Source organism: Ambystoma mexicanum, chromosome 3p, assembly GCF_040938575.1.
Source record: "Ambystoma mexicanum isolate Mex_15411 chromosome 3p, UKY_AmexF1_1, whole genome shotgun sequence".
Taxonomy (NCBI): Eukaryota; Metazoa; Chordata; class Amphibia; order Caudata; family Ambystomatidae; genus Ambystoma; species Ambystoma mexicanum.
The window spans coordinates 332,673,745-332,695,073 of NC_090925.1; the positions used below are offsets into that span (position 1 = coordinate 332,673,745).

The 21,329-nt window shown below is 45.8% G+C and overlaps 1 protein-coding gene across 2 annotated transcripts in view; it reads left to right on the top strand.

The window, feature by feature from the left end:
* PDYN (prodynorphin) overlaps positions 1 to 21,329 on the top strand; it is a 133,820-nt gene that overhangs the window by 103,067 nt on the left and 9,424 nt on the right. For both annotated transcript variants that reach the window (XM_069650913.1, XM_069650914.1), the window contains exon 2: positions 21,119 to 21,267. In XM_069650913.1, the coding sequence (XP_069507014.1) occupies positions 21,130 to 21,267 (138 nt within the window). In that variant the 5' untranslated portion in view covers positions 21,119 to 21,129. The remainder of the gene's footprint in view (positions 1 to 21,118; positions 21,268 to 21,329) is intronic.

A 21,329-nucleotide genomic window follows, 5' to 3' on the forward strand; every position in this document is an offset into this window, starting at 1 on the left:
GTGGCTAACACTGAAAACAGCATGAGGTTCTGGGACAAGCTCCCCTTGACCACGATGGGGAGAGTGACATTGTTAAAGATGGTGGTACTGCCTAGGCTGTTGCACTTCTTTGTGAATATACTATGCATGATACCCAAGTGATTCTTTGTCAAGCTCCAAGGCATATGCAGGGGATTCATATGGCACAATACTAGAAATAGAATAGCACATGGAAACTACAAAACACGTATGACTGAGGGGGTTTCAACTTGCCCAACTTCGAAATGTATTATTTTGCCAGCCAACTATAATATGTGGCTAGGTGGTTATCAGAGGACCCTGCAGCAGAGTCCAGTGTGCTGAAAGCTGAATGTGTCCCGTTTTTTCAGAGGGAGTGGATATGGTTGCCGAAACCACAACGGGGTGGGGGGACGGGACTGTTAGAGCTGGGATGGAAAATTTGTCGACAAGCTTGTCGGGCCCTAGAGAACCAGACCCCGTATTCCCCACAACACTGCTAGTGGCACTAAATGGAATAGACAAGCAATTGAGGAAGATAATCCGGAGGCACTGGGAACCAGTAGGCATAGCTACACTGGGGGATATATGGCAAGAGGGGAAAGCAGTGGGGTTCAACATACTGTTGGAAGACACTGGCCTGCACCAGGGACAGTATATTACTTACACTAGACTGATACGGAAGGTTAAAGATACCTGGTCAGACATACTGCTGGAGGGTCAGCCCGATACAGTTATAGAAGCATTTTATGATATATCAGATGGAGGACATGAGGTCTCCCAAATCTACGAATTGCTGATGTCTAAGGTGGGCAGGGAGGTGCTCCAGTTGAGACGGGACTGGGAAGAAGAAGCCGGGGAATCCATGATTGACGGGTTGTGGGTGAGAGTTCAGGGATACCACAAAAAAGTGTCTAGCAACGCGAGGTTGCAACAAATCCAGTTATATATTACCCACAGAGCGTATACGACCCCTCAGAAGATGGCACGGTTTAAGAATGCAGGAACACAAGGATGCCATAAATGTGGGGAGATCAACGCGGGACTGATAAATACGTTTTGTTTGAGCGTGCCAGGAAATAAAGAGGTTCTGAGGGGAGGCGGCCCGCCTTCTGACCGAGAAAGGTATTAAGCTGGATGTGGAATCTCTGTGGGCCTGTATGGTAGATGGATTTTCTAGGCCACGTAAATTGAAACATGTGAGCAAACTTAAAGACCTGGCTCATATACTTGCCAAGCATAGAATTGCCATGGGTTGGAAAGCAAGCAATAGACCCAAAATAGAGGCTTGGTGGCATGACCTTCAGAAATGGCAGATGCGGAAACGGTGGTGTGGAGCAAAGCAGCTAATAGAGGGGGAGATGAAGAGGCAGAGACACTGATGGCCTGGAGGCATCTCGTGGCTACACTGTCTGAGCCTGCCCAGACCTGCGTAGAAGATGAGGATCCTCTGGGGTAGAGGAAGGGAGGGTACCCCCAGAAAGAGCGGCAGAAGGTGGTGAGATGGAGTAGGCTTGGGATAGGGAGGGAGGGTAACGGGCAAGCGGTGAACATATCATGAAGCTGTATATAACAGGCAGAAACTATGATGGAGGTTCACTGTTTGTTTTTTGTTTGATTGTTCTTGTTTGGAAAACTAATAAAAAATGGTTTATAAAAAAGGTGCCGGTAAGCTACCAGCGCCATTACTACCGGACCAGCAAAGTACGAGTTCTGCTTGCGGGTGCCTTCTCGCCTGCCAGGTCTGACCTGGCAGGCGTACCGGCACCTGTGAGCAGAGCATGTCGGATGCACCGGCACCATTCACAAATGGTGCCGGTGCATCCGGCTTCCCCATTCCCATTGAGCCCCATGGTGCTCAATGGGAATGGGGAGGAATATTTTCCGGCGCCCGCGAATAGGCAATTACCTGGTCCATCAAGGCCATAATGACCCAGTAATTGCCCATTCGCGGGCGCCAGAAAAAGATTATACCAGCGGCAGGCGTGACAGTTTTACTGGCACGGCTACCGCCAGTATCATAATGAGGCCCCAAATCTTTATTACAATTCTCTTTTACCTATGAAACAATACCAGCCCAATATTGGCATATCATTTCTTGAACAGTTCTCTCTTTCATATATTAGTCTTTTGACCCTCTCTCAAGGTCATTGACCTTTACTTGGTTTTCTCTCTCTTTCCATTTAAGATGCAGGTTTAACGACTCGTTTGTGGAATAGCTTATGGGTCTTTTAGCTTTGTCACATAATTCACTTTGTCGACCCGTGGTATAGTTTTTAGATTTATTAGCTTCTTCTCATACTTCACTTTGCTGCCCGAGAGCTACTTCAAAGCAGCGAACACTTTCAGGCAACCCAGTGACCATCTCTGCTTCCCTGGGTTTATCGGGTGCTCCAAGTGTCTCCTGTGCCTCTCTGCTTCTGTGCCTTTCTAATTGTGGGCTTGGCATGCGACTTGTCATCCGCTGCGTCTCTGCTGTGCCGGTCTTCGGTTTCTGCTGCCTTTCTCTCTCGGGCAGCGCGTCCTCTGCACTCCGCTTCCTTCTCCGGCTGGGCGGATTAGCTTCGGTAGCGTTTCCTGCTGTGTCTTCTACCCCACCGTTCCAGCAGGTGCTCGTGCAGGTAACCGCGCAGATTAGCATATGCAGCTCTCTCTCATTGCTGTCAGTAATGTGGGTTTTAAACTTCCTAGTCTGATTAGAGACTTTCCAAAGACTAGACCGCAGTGTAGGTTTCCCAGCCTTAGTCATCTTTACTGTTGTTTGCCTCTTCCTCATCTCAGTAGTTGATGGATGATTCTTTATGGGTTTTTGATGAAGCTGGTATAGGATTCTTTAAGGAGTAATCATTACTGCTCCCTACCTCTTCCTCATCTCAGTAGTTAATGTATTGCTCTGGTTATCATGTCAGGGAATATTAATACTGGAGTCAGTACATGGATGAGGATGAGTGGTGCAATAAGGTAATTAAGGATTGAGGAATGGAGGGTACATCCCTAAAGGGGAATGGTGGATATGTGTATTTTCCCAAAAATGTCATGTCTCTTCACAGTGGGTCACCTCTCTCCAGGTGGTCCTCTCTCATATAGCCACCCCCCGGGTCAGGATCTGGTAGCGACTGCCACCGCCTGCGCACGTAGGGAGGGGCTACCTCACGGAAAGAAGTGATGATACAATTAGATTCATGACACTTCACTATATTTGCTTTCATTTCTCTACACTCACTATGAAAGCATCTTTCTTTTGTCACCGTATGGTTGCAGAAGGTTCCACCAACTTTGAGAAAAAGGGTGCCACAGCAGCAGCAATAACAGAGTGTACATCTAATACATCACAGGCATTGTTGGAAGTTTTCCGTGGGAAATTCACCAGGTCAGCCAGGATTGCCCAGACACCCAGGGAAGGTCGTTTGTTAAATCAATATCCTCCCATTTGCACCTTTCCCTACTATTTTTGAGGTGCACCGTATCTGTAATTTGAGCGGCATTGCTCCCCATGGTGTACATTTCTAATGTTATGCACAACGGATTGTGATCATTTTCCGGTCTCGGATAGACTGCTAGGGATTTTTCATACGGCTCACAGTTCAAGGCTGGGGATGGTGGGACATCAGGCTTTAGCCGGCATTACAGGCCCGTAGGTCCACTCTATAATATAGCTGTGCCGTTGGAGCTGTGTGCTTATGTGCTTTTTAACATGGCAGTGATATTAACTGGGGAATGTCCCAAAGGGGATTCTCCTCCTCCATTGGTTTTATCATGTCGTTTTGTGGTTCAAATTGGATATTGATATCCCCCATAATTACCATAATAGGGGGCTCAATCCCCACGTGTGTCCATTCCTCTACCAGGGACTCCATTTGATTCATAGTGTCCATACCATTTAATCCATATGGTCGATTATAGACATAACAATTGAAAAAGTCCCACCCGGAAGTTATGTGAATAGGCCCTAGAGGTCATGGGAGTTTGTGACCAGTGGTTTAATAATTGCCTTTAGAGAAACTTTTACCCATGTACACAGTCCCCCTATTTTATGTGTAGGTCGGGTTGCAGGGATTCTGTGGGGAATATATCCATCCTGCGTTATATCAAAATATGCAGTTTTTTTCCTGGCAACCTATAATATCGCAGGTGGATATAAAATGTACCCACTCATGGGGCGTCAGAGGTTTCTCGGTATCCCGCCAGTAATTCCGGTGGGATTCAGGGAAACAGGCCTACCGTTACTGGCACTTGATATGATACTATCACCGGGATAATACAGGTGCCGGCAACGGCAGTCATTCCCCATTCCATGGAGTCCCCTGGGGAAAATTACCGATTTTTCCGGCACCAGTAATACAGGTGCTGGAAATACCGGTTGTCTTTTTTCAGTGGGTGCCTGATTTACTCTTGGCTGCTGGTCTGGAAATGGCTGGTATACGGAATTACCCGCACTTTTGTTCCGGACCGGCAGAGTCCTGATGAACCCCATGGTTTTCTAGATGTTTGACCAAACTCCACCTGGCAGAATTAGTTATAGTGATCTTGTGGGCACATTAACTATACAGTCATACACCCTCTCAGATGCGCGTGTTGACAGATTATATAGCGCTGTGTTTCGGCACATCTAAGTGACTGCTCTAGTTCAGATCTCGACAAGTCTATTATGGCTGTTCTTGGTCAGCCACCATGGCACTGTTGGTCTTCGGCACTTCCGGAAACAATCTACAAGAAATATCTCTTACATCCAAGACTTACGAAAGAGCCTTGATAAGGGTTCTTCTGTGAGTTTTTGGCCCCGTGGGTTAGCCCTTGGAAACAGAATATTAATGTTGTTCCCTCCAATAGGTCCGGGGTTAGTTCTTTGCCCCTGGTGTTCTTGTCCAACGATGTTCGTGGAGGCACACACTGGGGAATCATATGATCGGGCCGAGGGCCAGTGTCTAGGCAGCCTAGCCTCCACTGCTGGCCAGTGGATAGGAGGCTATTTGGTACTGTTTCCCAATGACAGTCAGCCAGGGCCCTTACGGCGGGACCTGAGCCCCAATCGCAGGCGATGCAGCCCTATGGTCAGCCTTACAGCCAACGATCTCCGAGCTGGTGGGGCTGGTTGCCGTATGGTTCGTTTGGAGTGCAATTTCTTGGACAGTGGCTCCATCATTGCCATTGGTCGCTGTCTTTGTCATCGTCTCAGCAAGAGTTGCCGGTCACATCTTAGTTGGATCAGCTCTGCCTATTGTCTTGGACAGGTTGGAAATAATGTCCAAGCATTTTGCAAATGTTTCCAGGCCCCTGTTCCTAGTGTCCCATATGGATCGCGGTGGGGGTTCCCCCAACCCCCATTTTCTTTAATTGGTATGTATTCCCAAACACCCACACCCCATATAAATAATTTACTAACCCCCCCTAAAAAATTCAATGTTTTTTTCGAAAAAGAATTCACGGGAAAAAACCAAGCGAAAAAACATCCTGCGATGAATGGACGTCGTGCCATGGATCACACCTCATAGGTTAGCTCAGGTGCTCAGTTGCTCCAGGTATTTGACTAAATGGGATATATCACCACCTTCTGCCTCAGTTCCGGTGCTGTTAGGGGGTTGAGTACATTGGGTTGGTCTTACAGGTGGACAGTGGGAGATATCTACTTTACTGCCATCATTATTACAATCAGTGCCCCCGATTTGGTCAGGTTGGAGGGTCGCCGCTGGCACGGCGATCCTGATGCCTGGAAGATGCTGATGTTTTAAACCGCTGCCAATCTGTTGGCTTGAGCTGGGATGTCTTCGGAGAGGTGAGTAGGCAAGACTGGCCAGAGGGCTGCGTGAAAGGCAGCTTGTGTTCAGGGTTGCGTGTGTCAAGGTGGCATATGCACAGAGCTGCTACAAACAGGGCTCCATTTGTGGAAGATGACTATGCACAGTGATGCCCACAGGTCCATCGTGCAGCATATCTGTGCCTATGCCTGCTTGTGCCCAGCACTGCCTGAGGACAAGTGTGCTTTACAGGACACCAGTGCAGTGTGCAAAGATTCCTGACGTGCTGGTGGTGCACAGGGATGCCTGTGGGCGTCAGCGCTGCTTGTGTGCATGTGCAGTAATGTCAACAGATTGTCCTTAGTTGCTGTCAGGGCTGTGGGTGGCAGGCCTGCCAGTGCAAAGGTCAGTCTCGAGGATTGACTGTCTGATGCATGTCTGCTTGTGTACCTATCTGAGCAGGCCTGTCTGCAGTAATGCCTGTTTGCAGGGCTTTCTGTGCGCATGGCTGCCTGTGCACTGGACTGACAGTCATGGCTGCTTGCTCGTATCCATGTGTGTGTTTGGTCTATCTGTGTGCAGGTATAGCCTCATGCCAGCTGCCTGTACACACAGTGTATGATTGCCTTATCAGTGTGTGTGTTTTCTTTGCCTGTATGCAAGTATATCCTTGCACCTCAGTGCCTCTGCAAAGGACTGACCGTGTCTGAACTGCTTGCACGTATCTAGGTATGTGTATGGTCTGCCTGTGTTTAGGTATGTCAGCACACTAGGCTTTCTGTGCACAGAATTGACAGTGTGTGCCTGCTTTACCCGTGTATGTGTTTGGTCTGCCTCTGCACAGCGATGCCTGTGTGCCAGACTCGGGTTGAAAGTTGATGCGTGCTGATCAGGCTTAGTCGGGTACGTAGAATTGCAGAGGCCCCTAGCAGCAAGAGGGTGTCGAGTAGGGTCGAATGTGGGTGCTCGGTGCGGCCGGACAGTGGCAGTTCAAGAGCTGCATGTCAGGGCTTCACTGTTGGTCCATTCGAGTCAGGCTTCAGCTGCTGGCAGAGGTCAGCGAGTGACGCTCCAGCGGGTCGGGCCGGTGGGTGGCAGTCGTGAAGTGGTGATCAAGGGGATGTCGAGGTGCAAGGAATGAGGTGGCAGTTTTCGGGCTAGCTGGTCTGAGCTGTGTGGTAACCTGCGGGTAAGATCGGTGAGTGACCTTCCAGAGATTTGGTTCGGTTTCCGGCATTGAGCAGATGCTTTGCTTGGCAGTTGACGGGCTCTGCTAGGACGCACTTCTTTGTCAGGCTGATGAAGATGCAGTGCAATCGTACGGCTGGTTGGAGGACCGTAGATACCAGCATTAGTGCCTTACCTCTCATTGGGGATGCAGGGAACACAGAGCGACCGGTTCAGTTCGGGTGAATAGGGAGTTTTGGCTGGTCTGGCCCTCCAGATTGCTGTGAGGTCTTCGCAAAGGGCTTGAGGATAGGATTCTCCACTCCAGGGTCTGCTCTTCTGGCACTGATCATCCGTTGCAGATTGGTAGGCCCTGGTACACTGCACTAGTCACTCCTGATAGTCCCTGGGATCGGTTACGGGACAGCTCTTCCTTTTGTCTTTGACAGCTCCTTCTTCAACTCCAGCAGAGTGCTTTGAACAGTGCCACTATCCCAAAAGAAGTCCAGGTGAGAGCTCTCAGAATGTCTCTTTGGTCTTAAAGCACCCTCAAGGAACTGATGGTAATCTTTAAAAGGAGTGCAGGACTCCTTATTTTAAGGGCATAAATCCTTAGGTGATTGGTCTAAGAATAGCCTGCTTTAGGGGAGCCATCCTTGCTCCTGGTGGGAGTAGACTTTGCTCTCTTGATCTTGCACCCAACATGCTTTGCTCCAGGGGAAGCTGAGGAGATGGGAAAGGGAAAGAGAGACATCGAGAAACAAAATGCTGAAAGGACTATTCCATCATTTAGAGCACTCCTGCCTATCCTACTCCTGCCCCTGTTACCTCCTACTGACAACAAAAGATCTTTAGACATGCAGCACTCTTGTGTGAGGCCGCTCCTCCTGAATGGGTGTGTGCCTTTGATACCTGGTCTTGTCTGTGTGGCTTGTCTCTGGCAGAGTGGAGTTACCGGCCCTCACAAAGAGAATCAAAGAGGCTGGGTCCTCTGGGTTTCTTTACTGCCAGGTGGCAGTATCAGCCCGTCTGACCCTAATACACATTCCCTCCCACAGCAGAGCTCACTCTCAGGAGCTGACGCATGTGGAATATCAATTGGTTTGTGGCGGCCGCAATCATACGTATCACCATGTATTATGCCTAAACTCAGGCATAGCTTATTCCTAGAGATTACCCTGCTACCAGCATGGGGTTCTCATGGTCGTTGTAGTTTGGGTACAGGGGGCATCTCTTAAATGTTGCCCCTGTGCTGCAGTGACTTTGCTGTCACTGAGGTGGTCCAGTGGGCCTCTTGTGACCTTTGAACCTGCTCTGTGGCAGGAGCTGAATGGGTGCTGTGAATCATGCTACTAATGCAGCGGGGCACAAGTGCACTATGCTTTTGGCATGGAGTTGCAACAAAGGGGCATCTGGTTAGTAGATCACCCCTTTGGAGAAGGAATCACCCGCATCATTTTAGGTACTTAAAAAACCTGGGCTTTGCACCCTTGCCTGATGGCAATTCCTCACACTGGCGCAGCAAACCTCATTGCGGATGTAGGTGGGGCATGCATGATTTCTAAATTGGCCCCTGCTCATCTTCAGCCAGTCCTGGCTTGCTGGGCACACTGTGTACCGGGGTTGCCTGTACACACACATCTGCATGTTCACATCGTCTGCTAGAGGAAAAAGTGGTGGATGGATGGAGTGGATGGATGGGTAGACAGAGAGCGACGGGTGGATGTGTACAGGGATGGTAGAAGACTAGATGGATGAAGAGAGAAATATAAGCTAATTTGGCATACAATAAGAGGGGGGAATGCAGGGTTATAAAGGGGTTGAGAGCGGGAAGGGCGGTGAGGGCAAAGGACTTGGGCAGGAGTGCCGAGAGAAGACTGGCTCATGATGGGAATACAGAGATAGAGCGAGAATAGGAAAAAGGGGGTGATGAGATTGACATGGGGATATAGCCATGAGGCAAGAGGAATGCAGAGTTAGAAAAGGAATGTAGGGTGGGAATATGAGCGAGAGGAATAGAACAGAGTAGTAGTGTTGAAAGAGGACTATTTGCCATGGGAATACAGATAAATAGAGAAGAAGTGCAGAAAGAGGACTATTCGCCATGGGAATGCAGAGCAGTAGAGCAGGAGTGCAGAAAGAGGACTTTTCGTTATGGGAATACAGAGCAGAACAGCAGGAGTGCAGAAAGGGGACAATTCATCATGGGACTACAAAGCAGTAGAGCAAGAGTGCAGAAAGAGGACGATTCATCGTGGAAATAAAGAGAAATAGAATAGGAGTGCCGACAGAGGGCAAGTCGTCATGGCAATATAAAGAGAAAGAATAGAACAAAGGAGACACTGGTATTGGGAAGGGGACATGCACACAAGGCAAGGAGACTGCAGAGTTAGAAAAGGAATGCAGGCTGGGAATGTGAGCAAAAGCAAGGGATTAGAGCAGGAGTGCAGAAAGAGGACTATTCTTCAGGGAAATACAGAGCAATAGAGAAGGAGTGCAGAAAGGGGACTATTCGCCATGAGAATACGGAGCAGTAGTGCAGGAGAGCAGAAAGGGGACTATTCGCCATGAGAATACGGAGCAGTAGTGCAGGAAAGCAGAAAGGGGACTATTCGCCATGAGAATACAGAGCAATAGAGCAGGATTTCAGAAACGGGACTATTCACCATGGGAATACGGAGCAGTAGTGCAGGAGTGCAGAAAGGGGACTATTCGCCATGAGAATACAGAGCAGTAGAGCAGTAGAGCAGGAGTGCAGAAAGGGGACTTTTCGTCATGGGAATACGGCGAAGTAGAGCAGGAGTGCAGAAAAGGGACTTTTCGCCATGGGAATACAGAGCAGTAAAGCAGGAGTGCAGAAAGGGGACTATTTGCCATGGGAATACAGAGCAGTAGAGAAGGAGTGCAGAAAGAGGGTATTCGTCATGGGAATACAAAGCAGTAGAACAGGAGTGCAGAGAGAGGACTATTCGTCATGGGAATACAGAGCAGTCGAGCAGGAGTGCAGAAAGGGGACTATTCGCCATGGGAATACAGAGCAGTAGAGCAGGAGTGCAGAAAGAGGACTATTCACCATGGGAATACGGAGCAGTAGAGCAGGAGTGCAGAAAGGGGACTATACGCCATGGGAATACGGAGCAGTAGTGCAGGAGTGCAGAAAGGGGACTACTCGTCATGGGAATACGGAGCAGAAGAGCAGGAGTGCAGAAAGGGGACTATTTGCCATGGGAAAACGGTGAAGTAGAGCAGGAGTGCAGAAAAGGGACTATTCACCTTGGGAATACAGAACAGTAGAGCAGGAGTGCAGAAAGGTGACTATTCGCCATGGGAATATGGAGCAGTAGAGCTGAAGTGCAGAAAGGGGACTATTCGCCATGGGAATACAGAGCAGGAGCACAGAAAGGGGACTATTCGTCATGGGAATACGGAGCAGTAGAGCAGGAGTGCAGAAAGGAGACTATTCCCCATTGGAATACGGAGCAGTAGTGCAGGAGTGCAGAAAGGGGACTATTCATCATGGGAATACGGAGCAGAAGAGCAGGAGTGCAGAAAAGAGACTATTCGCCATGGGAATACAGAGCAGTAGAGCAGGAGTACAGAAAGGGGACTATTCGCCATGAAAATACGGAGCAGTTGAGTAGGAGTGCAGAAAGGGGACTATTCGCCATGGGAATACAGAGCAGTAGTGCAGGAGTGCAGAAAGGGGACTATTCGCCATGGGAATACAGCGAAGTAGAGCAGGAGTGCAGAAAAGGGACTATTCGCCATGGGAATACAGAGCAGTAGAGCTGGAGTGCAGAAAGGGGACTATTCGCCATGGGAATACAGAGCAGTAGAGCAGGAGTACAGAAAGGGGACTATTCGCCATGAGAATACGGAGCAGTTGAGTAGGAGTGCAGAAAGGGGACTATTCGCCATGGGAATACAGAGCAGTAGTGCAGGAGTGCAGAAAGGGGACTATTCGCCATGGGAATACAGAGCAGTAGAGCTGGAGTGCAGAAAGGGGACTATTCGCCATGGGAATACAGAGCAGTAGAGCAGGAGTGCAGAAAGGGGACTATTCGCCATGGGAATACAGAGCAGTAGAGCAGGAATGCAGAGAGAGGGCTATTCACCATGGGAATACGGAGCAGTAGAGCAGGAGTGCAGAAAGGGGACTATACGCCATGGGAATACGGAGCAGTAGTGCAGGAGTGCAGAAAGGGGACTACTCGTCATGGGAATACGGAGCAGTAGAGCTGGAGTGCAGAAAGGGGACTATTCGCCATGGGAATACAGAGCAGTTGAGTAGGAGTGCAGAAAGGGGACTATTCGCCATGGGAATACAGAGCAGTAGAGCAGGAATGCAGAGAGAGGGCCAGGCCAATATGGGAATATAGAGAAATAGAATAGAACAAAGGAGACTCGGAGGTCGACAAGCAGACAGGCGCAAGGAATATCCAGGAATGTGTGTGGAATGGGAGCATTTCAGACAGAACGTACATATACACTGCACGCGGGGAGAGTAAGGACAGGAGGCAGGCAAGGGCCGCAAACGCTCTATGAAAATGGCTGCATGCCAGGGTCCAGACGATCACTCTAAGGTGACACGATCCCACCTGCCATACAAACAAAAGATGGTTTAATTAACTTGCAATGAAAGCCCACCCAGCCAAGCCGACAGTCAGACTGGAAACAAGAATTGCCTGTGGTTATCGATATGCCAATGTTCCGGGTCTAAATACTGGCTCCTGCAAAAGGGGTCATTGCTGCAGGACATGGATCTCAGCCTTTAGCCAGTAGAGACAGCACAGCTATTGTCATCGGGTTTCCTTTCCTGAAACTCCTGTCACAGGGCATCAGCAACTGGACGTGTAGCCAAGACCCTCAGGCGCTCCCCATGTTTGGAAAATTCTCAGTGGTCGAAATGTACGTAAAGAAGTAGTGCAACTGTGTTCCCTGCTGGCCTGCCCCCGTTCCCCACAAACCCCATTGCCACGCCCCCTCCTACATGCAATCCAAACACCTAAACAAACACACCTGCTATTTGAGGAAATGTTCAGTGCATAGCACTGAAGTGCAAGTTTCAACTTCTTCCTAAACGTTTATTTTAAAACGAAACTATTCCAGAATGGTTTCTTTATAAAAATAAAAGTATAGGCGCAGTAAAACTTTTTTGGGAAAGTAGAGGAGCACTGCTCCCAACCTCTCCCACCCGCTTTGACCACTGGTCCTTCTTATGGTGAACATGCATTTACGCTATGCAAATCACCAGCAAACATGTTTGGCTTTGGCAATGCTTGCTTTACACCCTCACATAGACATGTTTTCCCAGGAAATGGCGCCAAGACACCTAAGCCACCAAACATCAATGGCAGTGCGCCCCTTGGTACCCCGGGTCCGTCATTTTTGTAACCTTGCTAGGATTTTTTTGAACTCCCCTTTCATTTGTCTTAAACTTGAAGAGCAGCCACCAAAACATGGGGTGACATTGTATTATTGGGGTGCACTGTTGATAATAGTTTAATGTGCCTCAAATGTTGGTAGTGCCCTAAACACACCTGTACATTTATATTTTGACATATGACTCTTGATATTTGTATGTACACGTATAAAGAAAAAAACAGTATGCATCACAAGAGTATTTGCTTTGATACAATTGATCAATTGTTCAGAGATCCTGTTGACAGAATACTTGTCAATATGTCCCCAATAAAATGCCATGCTGAGCTCCAACTTAAACATGCATGCCCACCTATGCCCACCTATGCCCAGATATGCCTAAGCGTTTCTCAAGTCCATCCAGGCTCCTTTCCAGGGCTGTGAATAGCAGTGAGAAAAAACATCTTTCAAAGTTTCACATGTTGACGTAAAGTAAGAATACCTTCAAAGTAAGAAGCTGAAGATAAACCACGAAACTCAATTATTTTCCTCATTATACAATTGCAAGCTGTGATTGCTTGAAAAGATGGAAGATTTGGGATGGGTGCAGGCTCCATTATGAAAAGCAAAGTGAGGAGAAATTGGCTATGCTACTGCTCACGCGCTCCGTTCCCAGTGCAAACCTCCAATCCCTGTGCATGACAAGGCACCAGAGTACCAAAAGAGTTCCCCTCACCCCTCCTCTGAAGGCCTCCCAGATCCTGGGTTGGAAAGAAGCTCTAGCCCTCTGCCTGAGACTGAGCTCTCTCCGCCTGGCAGGCCCTTGCTGATGGAATTCCCTTCCTGCCGATTTACCACAAGAAATTTAGGGAAAACATCCAAACACATCTCTGAAAACTAACTAACCGCCCAAATAACTTTTCTTCGTTTTGGATGTTTCACTGCTGTCAATATGCTTAACAGCTATTTGCCTCCTTCTAGTTGCACCACCTGCCTACATTTGCCATTATCTTCCCCTTCCCGTATTGGAGCTTCCACTGATTGGAATGTACCAAGGCCTGTAAATTATCCGTTTATTGGGTTCCTGCTTTGTCTTGTTTTGTTTCTCTCCCCACTTTATCCCTCCTTCTTAGGACGCCATGAAGTTATTTCGTATTGTAGGTAAATACCAAGTATGGTGCCCTGCTTGTAGTCACTATTTCACAATTTCGCACAGCTTGCAGCTTGTTATGCGCCAGTCTCCTTTCTAATCAACAATATTGACAATGCTTAGGGGATTTGACACATACAACAAACACTCCCAATTACCCAGTCCCCACTCACTGCTTCATTCCTCAACCACTAATAGCTCCAAGCTGCTCAACTGAAAACAAAGAGATATGTTAGAAAGTTATTTGTTGGAAAATAGATATTCTTTTTGTATTGTGTATTTGTTCAACATTTGAACGATCACACATCTTTACAAAATTCATTCATCATTAAAAAAAGGAAATATTTTCCATATTTTCAACAATAAAACAGAACAAAAAATCAATTCTACTAAAAGAAACATAAAATAATTCCAATAATATACAAATAATTTAAAATTCAACAATTAATAGAATTCCATAACATTAGCAGATAAAATGTAATTATTTCCTTGTTAGACCAAGCTCGTCCAGCTTTCTAATCACTTCCACAGTCAAAAAGACTTGATCACCCGCACCCAATCTTTCCCACACTACATTAACTGCTGAAAAGAATCCACTCAAAAAGCACGATCTTATGTCTTTCAGAGCCCCACATTCCACCATAAGATGGCACAAGTTTTCAACCAAATCTCTACAGTATCGACATTTGTTTATGTTTTGTCCAGTCAATATTTTTTGCCTTGCCAGGATTTCCCTCGTAGGCAAGAGGTTAAGCCGAAAGCGCAAACAATGACCCCTTATTCTTGTTCAGGGAAATTGCTTTAGGTATGTTGGCAAAAGACCCAATGGTTTATCAATCTTTGCAAATGTATTATGGGACTTATAGATCCTGACCATGTCAATTGTCCTAATCCAGTCCATTTCTTTGACATGTTTTTTGACAGCTTCGGGATGTTCATTCATTCCTCTTCTATCTTTACCACTTTCATACAGAGTTGCGCCTGCATAATGTTCTAAGTTAATTAGAAAGGGTGAGCCCTTTACATGTAATTCTTTCACTAAATCTTCAAAAAGTGTGTTTTACGTAGCATAAAATATTTTGTCATCAAGCCCAGAACTTTCCATTTGAACCAGTAATCTAATGACAGCAGACCAAGTTCATAGCAAATTGTTGGCATTGGGGTCACCATTGGCAAATTTAGTACCCTTTTCCATATATGTCCCTCAATTTTCCCCCACAGAATAATTGCACTTATAGGGTTGATTTCCGAGCCATATAGTATCTTAGGTACTACTTTGCCCACACAGTAGGTTAGCAGGGGTCTTAATGTGAATTTGCAAAATTTACCATGGATCTTTTTCATTCGGAATATCAACTGATCACATCTATCCCATAATTGTTTAGTACTACCCTCACGTGATGTTTAATCAGAGAACTGAAATCCTAGCTAAATTATCTCCTTTTGGGGAGCAATCTTAATGCTGTCGATGTGCCAACTGAATTTGACTCTGGTCACCTTTGGGTCAGCTATCTGAATTACCTGACACTTCTTCTGGTTGATAACCAACCCCTTTATTTTAGAATATTTGCTTGTTTTTAATAGCAGATGTGGTAGCCTTGTAGCCCCACCAGAGTATGATCTATTAGAGCCAAATCGTCTGCATAAATCAGCCAGTAAAATTTTTCTCCACCCAATTTGGCTCGGAATAATCCAACACCCCTCATTGCCATAACAAAATCAGCCATGAAGATTGAAAAGGCATGGGGCAAAAATGCATCCCTGCCTTAGACCCCTTAACATTTTAATTGGGAATGATAATAGGCCTTCTGAGTTTAACCTTATTCTGATCCAAGTTTCTTCATGGATATGTCCTAATATTGCAAGGAGTGGGGGGGTTACTGTACGCTTTTAATTTTCTCCATAAATATTCCATAGTCACTAAATCAAAAGCTTTGGAGAGATCTATAAATGCCACAAACAATCTTACCACACTCCCCCTATGCTCCTTTGTAATTTCATCCTTCAGTACTGATAACACCAAACCCTTTAGTGTTGTTGCCATTCTTTTTCGAAACCCAGTTTGGGCTTTCGGTAGGAGGCATTTCTTCTTCACCCGCTCGTTCAGTTTTTCAAGGACGATTGTCGCAAATATCTTGCAGTCTGGGTCCGGTAACGCGATCGGTCGATAATTCAGCGGGTCTGTTCTATTGCCCTTTTTGTGGATTGGAACAATTATGGATTCTCTCCAAGATTGCAGGATTTTGCACTTCAGCAGTATGTCCTTAAACAGTCGATCTAACAGATCTGCCCATAGTTTTATGTTGTTCTTAAGAATGGTATCAGATAAACTGTTCAGACCACTAGCCGCCGGCATAGAAGGTTTTGTAATTAATATTTCTATGTCCGATCTCTCAAATTCTAATATACAGGGCTCATTGCTGTTAACTACACGCCTTGCCTTACTAGACCCTTCACCGTTTATTACTTTCCAGTGGGCTATCCGATCATCCTCAGTTACACCTGCAGATTGGATTATGCACTGCAGATGTTCCATATCATTTAAGAAGGTCCAAAATTGCCTTGTGTCTTTTTTTTACGAGGACCTTCAACATCATCTCCCCAGTTTTATTGTTCATCAATTGTCTATGCCCCCTTAACCAGCGTTTATATGCTAACTGAATTAATGTTTTTTTCATTGGATAATTTTCTGAGCCATATTCATTAATTTTTAGAAGCCTCAAATGATACTTAAATTTTTTCTTGTTCCCCCAGACTTCCCTATCAAAATCATATTTATGTTCTTCATCGGCATATGGATTATTTTGGGTGTCTCCTGATATAAGAGAAAATCATTAAATTCCTCAACTGTACAGTCTGGGGTCAAAACCTCTTCACTCGCCTGACCTGCATAGTTCTTCAACTTCCTATTCAGTGAGCTTCCCTTACACTTATATTTCCGTAACCTGTTTCCTGCTGGATTAACTGTCAGATCAGTAATTGCTTGGGAAACGTGAGAAATGACTCACCCAGATTGGTCATTAGCATATCATGGTCACTCAGATTTGTCTCCTTCACTTCACTTCAAAAAGAATTACACAGAGCTAGTAATGGTCTGGAAAGAATTACATAGTCAATTGTGGAACGTGATTTCCCTCGTTTCCATATGCTAGCCAATTTCTTATTAGTCTGCATGGTTTTATTCAAGATATGGAGATTCAAGCATTGCAAAGATTATCCCATTTACCCGATCCACCATTTTGGGATGCAAACCATAATTAATGCAATCTGCATTCGGGTCTCCCACCAACATAATCAAGGAGTAAACTTCTATCAGCCATTCATAAACTAATTGTGAAATATGGTCTATGAAGAGATCAAGCGTTTCTAGCTGGTTGTTCCAATAAATATTCACTACCAGCAATCTTCTTTTTTTTCCTGTGCATGCTACTTCCATTTCTACTGCTAGAATCCCTTCAATTTCATTTGATATGGTGTGGGTTGTTGCTATTTTGGAATGCCGCGCAGCCAATAGCAAGCCACCCACTGGTCTACCCTTGTTAGATTTCTTTGCCATTTACTGAACTAAAGCCATCTCAGTAGAGTTTGGTAGATAGCCAGGTTTCCTGGAAAGTGATGAGATCAAACCCCTCAAAGATGTGATACATCTCTTCAAAGCCTAGGAAGCTGCTAAACTCTCTCGTATTCCAGTCTAAGCATTGTAAGTTCCCTTCTGTCAGAGGTCAGACGACCCCCTCTCCTGTTTCCCGTTAATTAATATTTTAACAACTGTAAAACACTCTCCACCAACCCATGAAATTCCAATGATGGAACATTGTGTGACCCCTTTTTCACACTTCCACTCCTTACATCCATCAAATTCACCACATTGTTTTATACCACCCTAGTTTCACAGTGTGCCGGAATCTCTGTAGATTTAATCAACATATTTCTGACTTCCTGTCTTTCTTCATATAACACACAACCGAATTTCATTATTTCTTCCCTTTCTTCTAGCACCATACATTTTACAAATTCTGATCTCCAACCCACTTCTGTTAAATCACACCGATCTTCGAAAGGAAAACCTACATACATTATGTCACGTTTGCCAGACTATCGGTTTGCCTCAACAATGTCACAATGGTAGATCTATTATGCACAATGTTGAGGTTAATATAAGCACACATTTCAAAATATAGAGTATTATGGTCCAGGGTGCTTTTCACCCTCCAATCACCATTCCCACCCTTTTCACGAGGCTGCTCTTAGTTCACTCGCGAATTCCAATGTTGATTGGGTTTGGTTTCTTCCTTTCTTGTTTCTCTTGGTGGACCAAACAGGCCGATCAAGCGATCCACTGGGCCCTCCAAGATTTCTTGTGGCTTAGATGTCATTCTTACTTTGCCTATTTCAACTGAGACTTCTTTGTCCACATTCTGAAAGCCAGTTGAATTATTTGCAATGGTTGGTGTCACCCTATTCGGACCTTGCGTTATTATGGGCACTGATTGTTGCTTGTGGTTCATATTATCCATGGGAACTGAGAAGATTGAAGCCCATTTCTCCTTATCCAGTGATTATACAACGTTCGCCTTTTCCTGCTTATCAGGCTTGGGTAATGTTGATGGGCCAGGATGCTCCATATCTTCACTTGGAATGACCAATCTCAACATCCTGGTGCCTACCACTTCCTTCTCTGCTGTAGGACTTACCTTGGGTCCAGCTTTAGCATTAGAAGAGTGGGCACAACAATTGCTGTCCAAGGAAATATTTTCAACAGCTTCAATTAAACCCATCGAATGTTCAGAGTGGTCCCTGTCTGAGAAAGTCTCATTCTCTGATATATCTTCAACCACTGTTGATTTTCTTAGTTGACCACTACCAGAAACATTTTTCCTGGGGTCTCAGTAAATGTTTTCTTCAGCATTCTTCTCAAAATGCCAGGGAACATCTCTCAAATATTTTCTTGAATCCTTCTTCAACTGATTTCTTCTGCCATGTATAGATTGTTGTAATGCTTTTTTTAAATCTTTCAGGCGATGTCCTGTTTATCATAGGTCCTTTGGCTGGGTTAAGAACTATCTCTTCTAATCCCTCTCCGGATCCCACCTCTTTTTCACATGTATTCTTTGTAGATCTTTTAATCTCAAAGTACATAGAGCTCAATATATCCATTTTAACATTCAGCTCCGAAAGAATTAGCATGTGGGCTCTTACTTCATCCCTGATGTTATCCTAGAGGGCAACTTTTGAACTCAGGATCAAGTTGAGTGCTGCTATTGACAGGGCTGACAGCTTTACGCATTAATCTGCTTCCAGAAGCGTATGATGAAGTATATTCGTTCTACTAATCTCTGGGTCTTGGGCAAAGTTGCTGAGGGATAGTAATTCGACCAATTCTGACGGGGATCCTGCCAAGGGAAGTAGATCCACAAAAAGATGCCATGAGGGCTTCAATTTTTTGTAATTTCAGCTGCGCCCTTTTAACACACGTACATCATGTTGTAGTAGTCATACGTGCAAGCGACCGCGATGCTGGGAATCACAGTGTAGATTTTCTGGGCACAAACATTTGAAGTATGTTCTTTTTATGTTCAAAATGTTTTCATTGATAAGCACCAGCACAAATTAGATGTTACTTGGAATTGCATCTGTAGTTTGGGGGCAAGAACACAAAGTTGTTGTTTACTTCGGCAAGATAAAGAAAAATGACCCCTTCAACCAGCAAATCTTAAATAATAGTCGAAGCTACACGCAGTGGACTGAGCCCACCGCCTTTTTTTAGAGGGTGGATGCCGTCCTCCTGGGTATTGTAGAGGTCAGATGTGAAATGATAACATTTGACCTTCTTCTTTGAGATTATGCCAACCTGGGGATTCGTACTGCAGTCGCCATGTTCACAGGCAAGGAACCGCACCACTCACCCGATGAAAGCTAGCACACAGATAAAGTTGAAATGGTATATTTCAGGACTGCATGTTGCAGGGTAAACATTGGTATGGATTCTTGGTTTTTAAAACATCCACACTTTTTAACATTTTCAAACACAATTGGAAGAAAATATGTTCTCTTCATTTTTGGTGTGTGTCGATTTTGCAAAAGGCAAATGCCACTCATCCTGTGCAATTTGTCTGGTTATGGAAAGCCAATTGAATAAAATGTAAATATTTCACCTTGATATGCTAATTTCTGGCGACCTCACATCCCACTACGGGTGTCAAAGAGTCCCCTTCCTTTTTGTTGTAGGCCTTGGCCCATGGTCCCGCCTGGTTTTGGAAAGTATTTGTTTTTGTGTTTCGGCAAGACCCCCAGCATGCAGAGGCAATCGCTTTGTAGCACCAGCACGGGAAAGGAGGGGCGAGGAAGTGGAAAGAGAGGAAGGGCCGAGTCAATTGCAGTGAAAGCCTCAGTGTGAAGTTCACTCTTAATGGGCTGCAGTGCCAGGGAGGAGAAAGGGTAGGTAGGGCCACACACAACACAAGCTCATGGCAATCCAGGGGTCCGGCCACCCAGGCAAAAGTACAGAACGCAGGAGTGGGGGACGTGCCTTCAGATCCAGCAACAAGAGCCTAGGATGAGAGCTGTGGCCGATTGATTTCACAGAAGAAGACAAAGGTCCTGACTCACAGAAGCCTTTTATAATGGCACAATCCCATAGGAAAACACTCTGTGAATCAGGCCCATAGAGGGTCTAGGGGGCAAGACGTGCACCAGTCTACACTCTTGGGGAGGATGAATTTCAGTCATTTTTCACTTCCTCTCCAAGTGGAAACAGAGGGCCTGTGGTTCAAAGGGGGCGTCAACTTCTGAAAATCCACTCAAAACTCCACTTAGCTCCCTGAAACTCGCCTTCTTGCCAAGGAATAAAACATTGTTAACCTGTCTCGTTTATTGTCATGACTTGCATGCACTTGACACACACAAAAATGGTTTGTTTTTTGTGGAAAGGATTTATACATTTGTTAAGTGGGTTTCTTTTGGTGTGTATACTTTTCAAGGTAAGTCTCTAAGTACAAAAATGTATTCCTGTTTGACTTCCAAGAATACTTTATCAACTTGACCCGAGAAGATGTGTGGACATGTGCATGATTTGCAGCTTGGCAGTGGTCTGGCTTGACCAACTAAAGTGTCTGATCCTGGGCAAATCCTGTTAGCTCACTCTTTCTTTTCTGCGCGAGGGCTAATGCTAAAACGACCTAGGTCCGGATTTTTTCAACAACAAGGGAATGATCCAAACATTAAACAGAACAAATGCTTGTTTTTAAATTGCATATGCAGACTTTAAGAGAGAGAGAGAGAGAGAGAGAAATAGAGAGAGAGAGAGTGTGTGTGTGTGTGTGTGTGTGCGTGTGTGCGCGCGCGTTTTTTTTAACTTGGGGTTGTTATGGTGGGATTTTGAATACTTATCGATGATGTCGATGATACCCGATATCTCAGGTTTTTCATTTTTATAAGTAGGCCGGTCCGAGTCCCCTCTCTTGTGGTGTAGCCCACAGGCACCATTTTGGCAACACTGTCCTGAAAGGGGGTTGTTAGACAATGCTGTCCTTTAGCAGCACTCAATGCTTTGTGTTTGCTTGAGTTCCTTTTCAGTTTCCAAAATGACCGCTGTCCATACCATGTTAATGGTAATAATATAGGACTGGGCTAGGAAGCCCCTGTTTGTTTGCATGGACACACTGTCCCCTACACTCACCTGCCCTTCCTTGTCTTTCTCTGCACACAGGGAGTATCCCGATGCTGGCCATGAGGTGGCCGCTCCTGATCCTGGTTGTGTGCCTGGCATGGACCCACACCACGTGGGCAGACTGCGCAGCCCAGTGCTCCACGTGCACCGTACACGGACCCGATGCAGACCTGCGAGTCAACCCTCTGGTGAGTTCTGGGAGCTAAAAGAAGGCAACTTTGGGGACTAGAAAGAGTGGAGGAAAAGCACT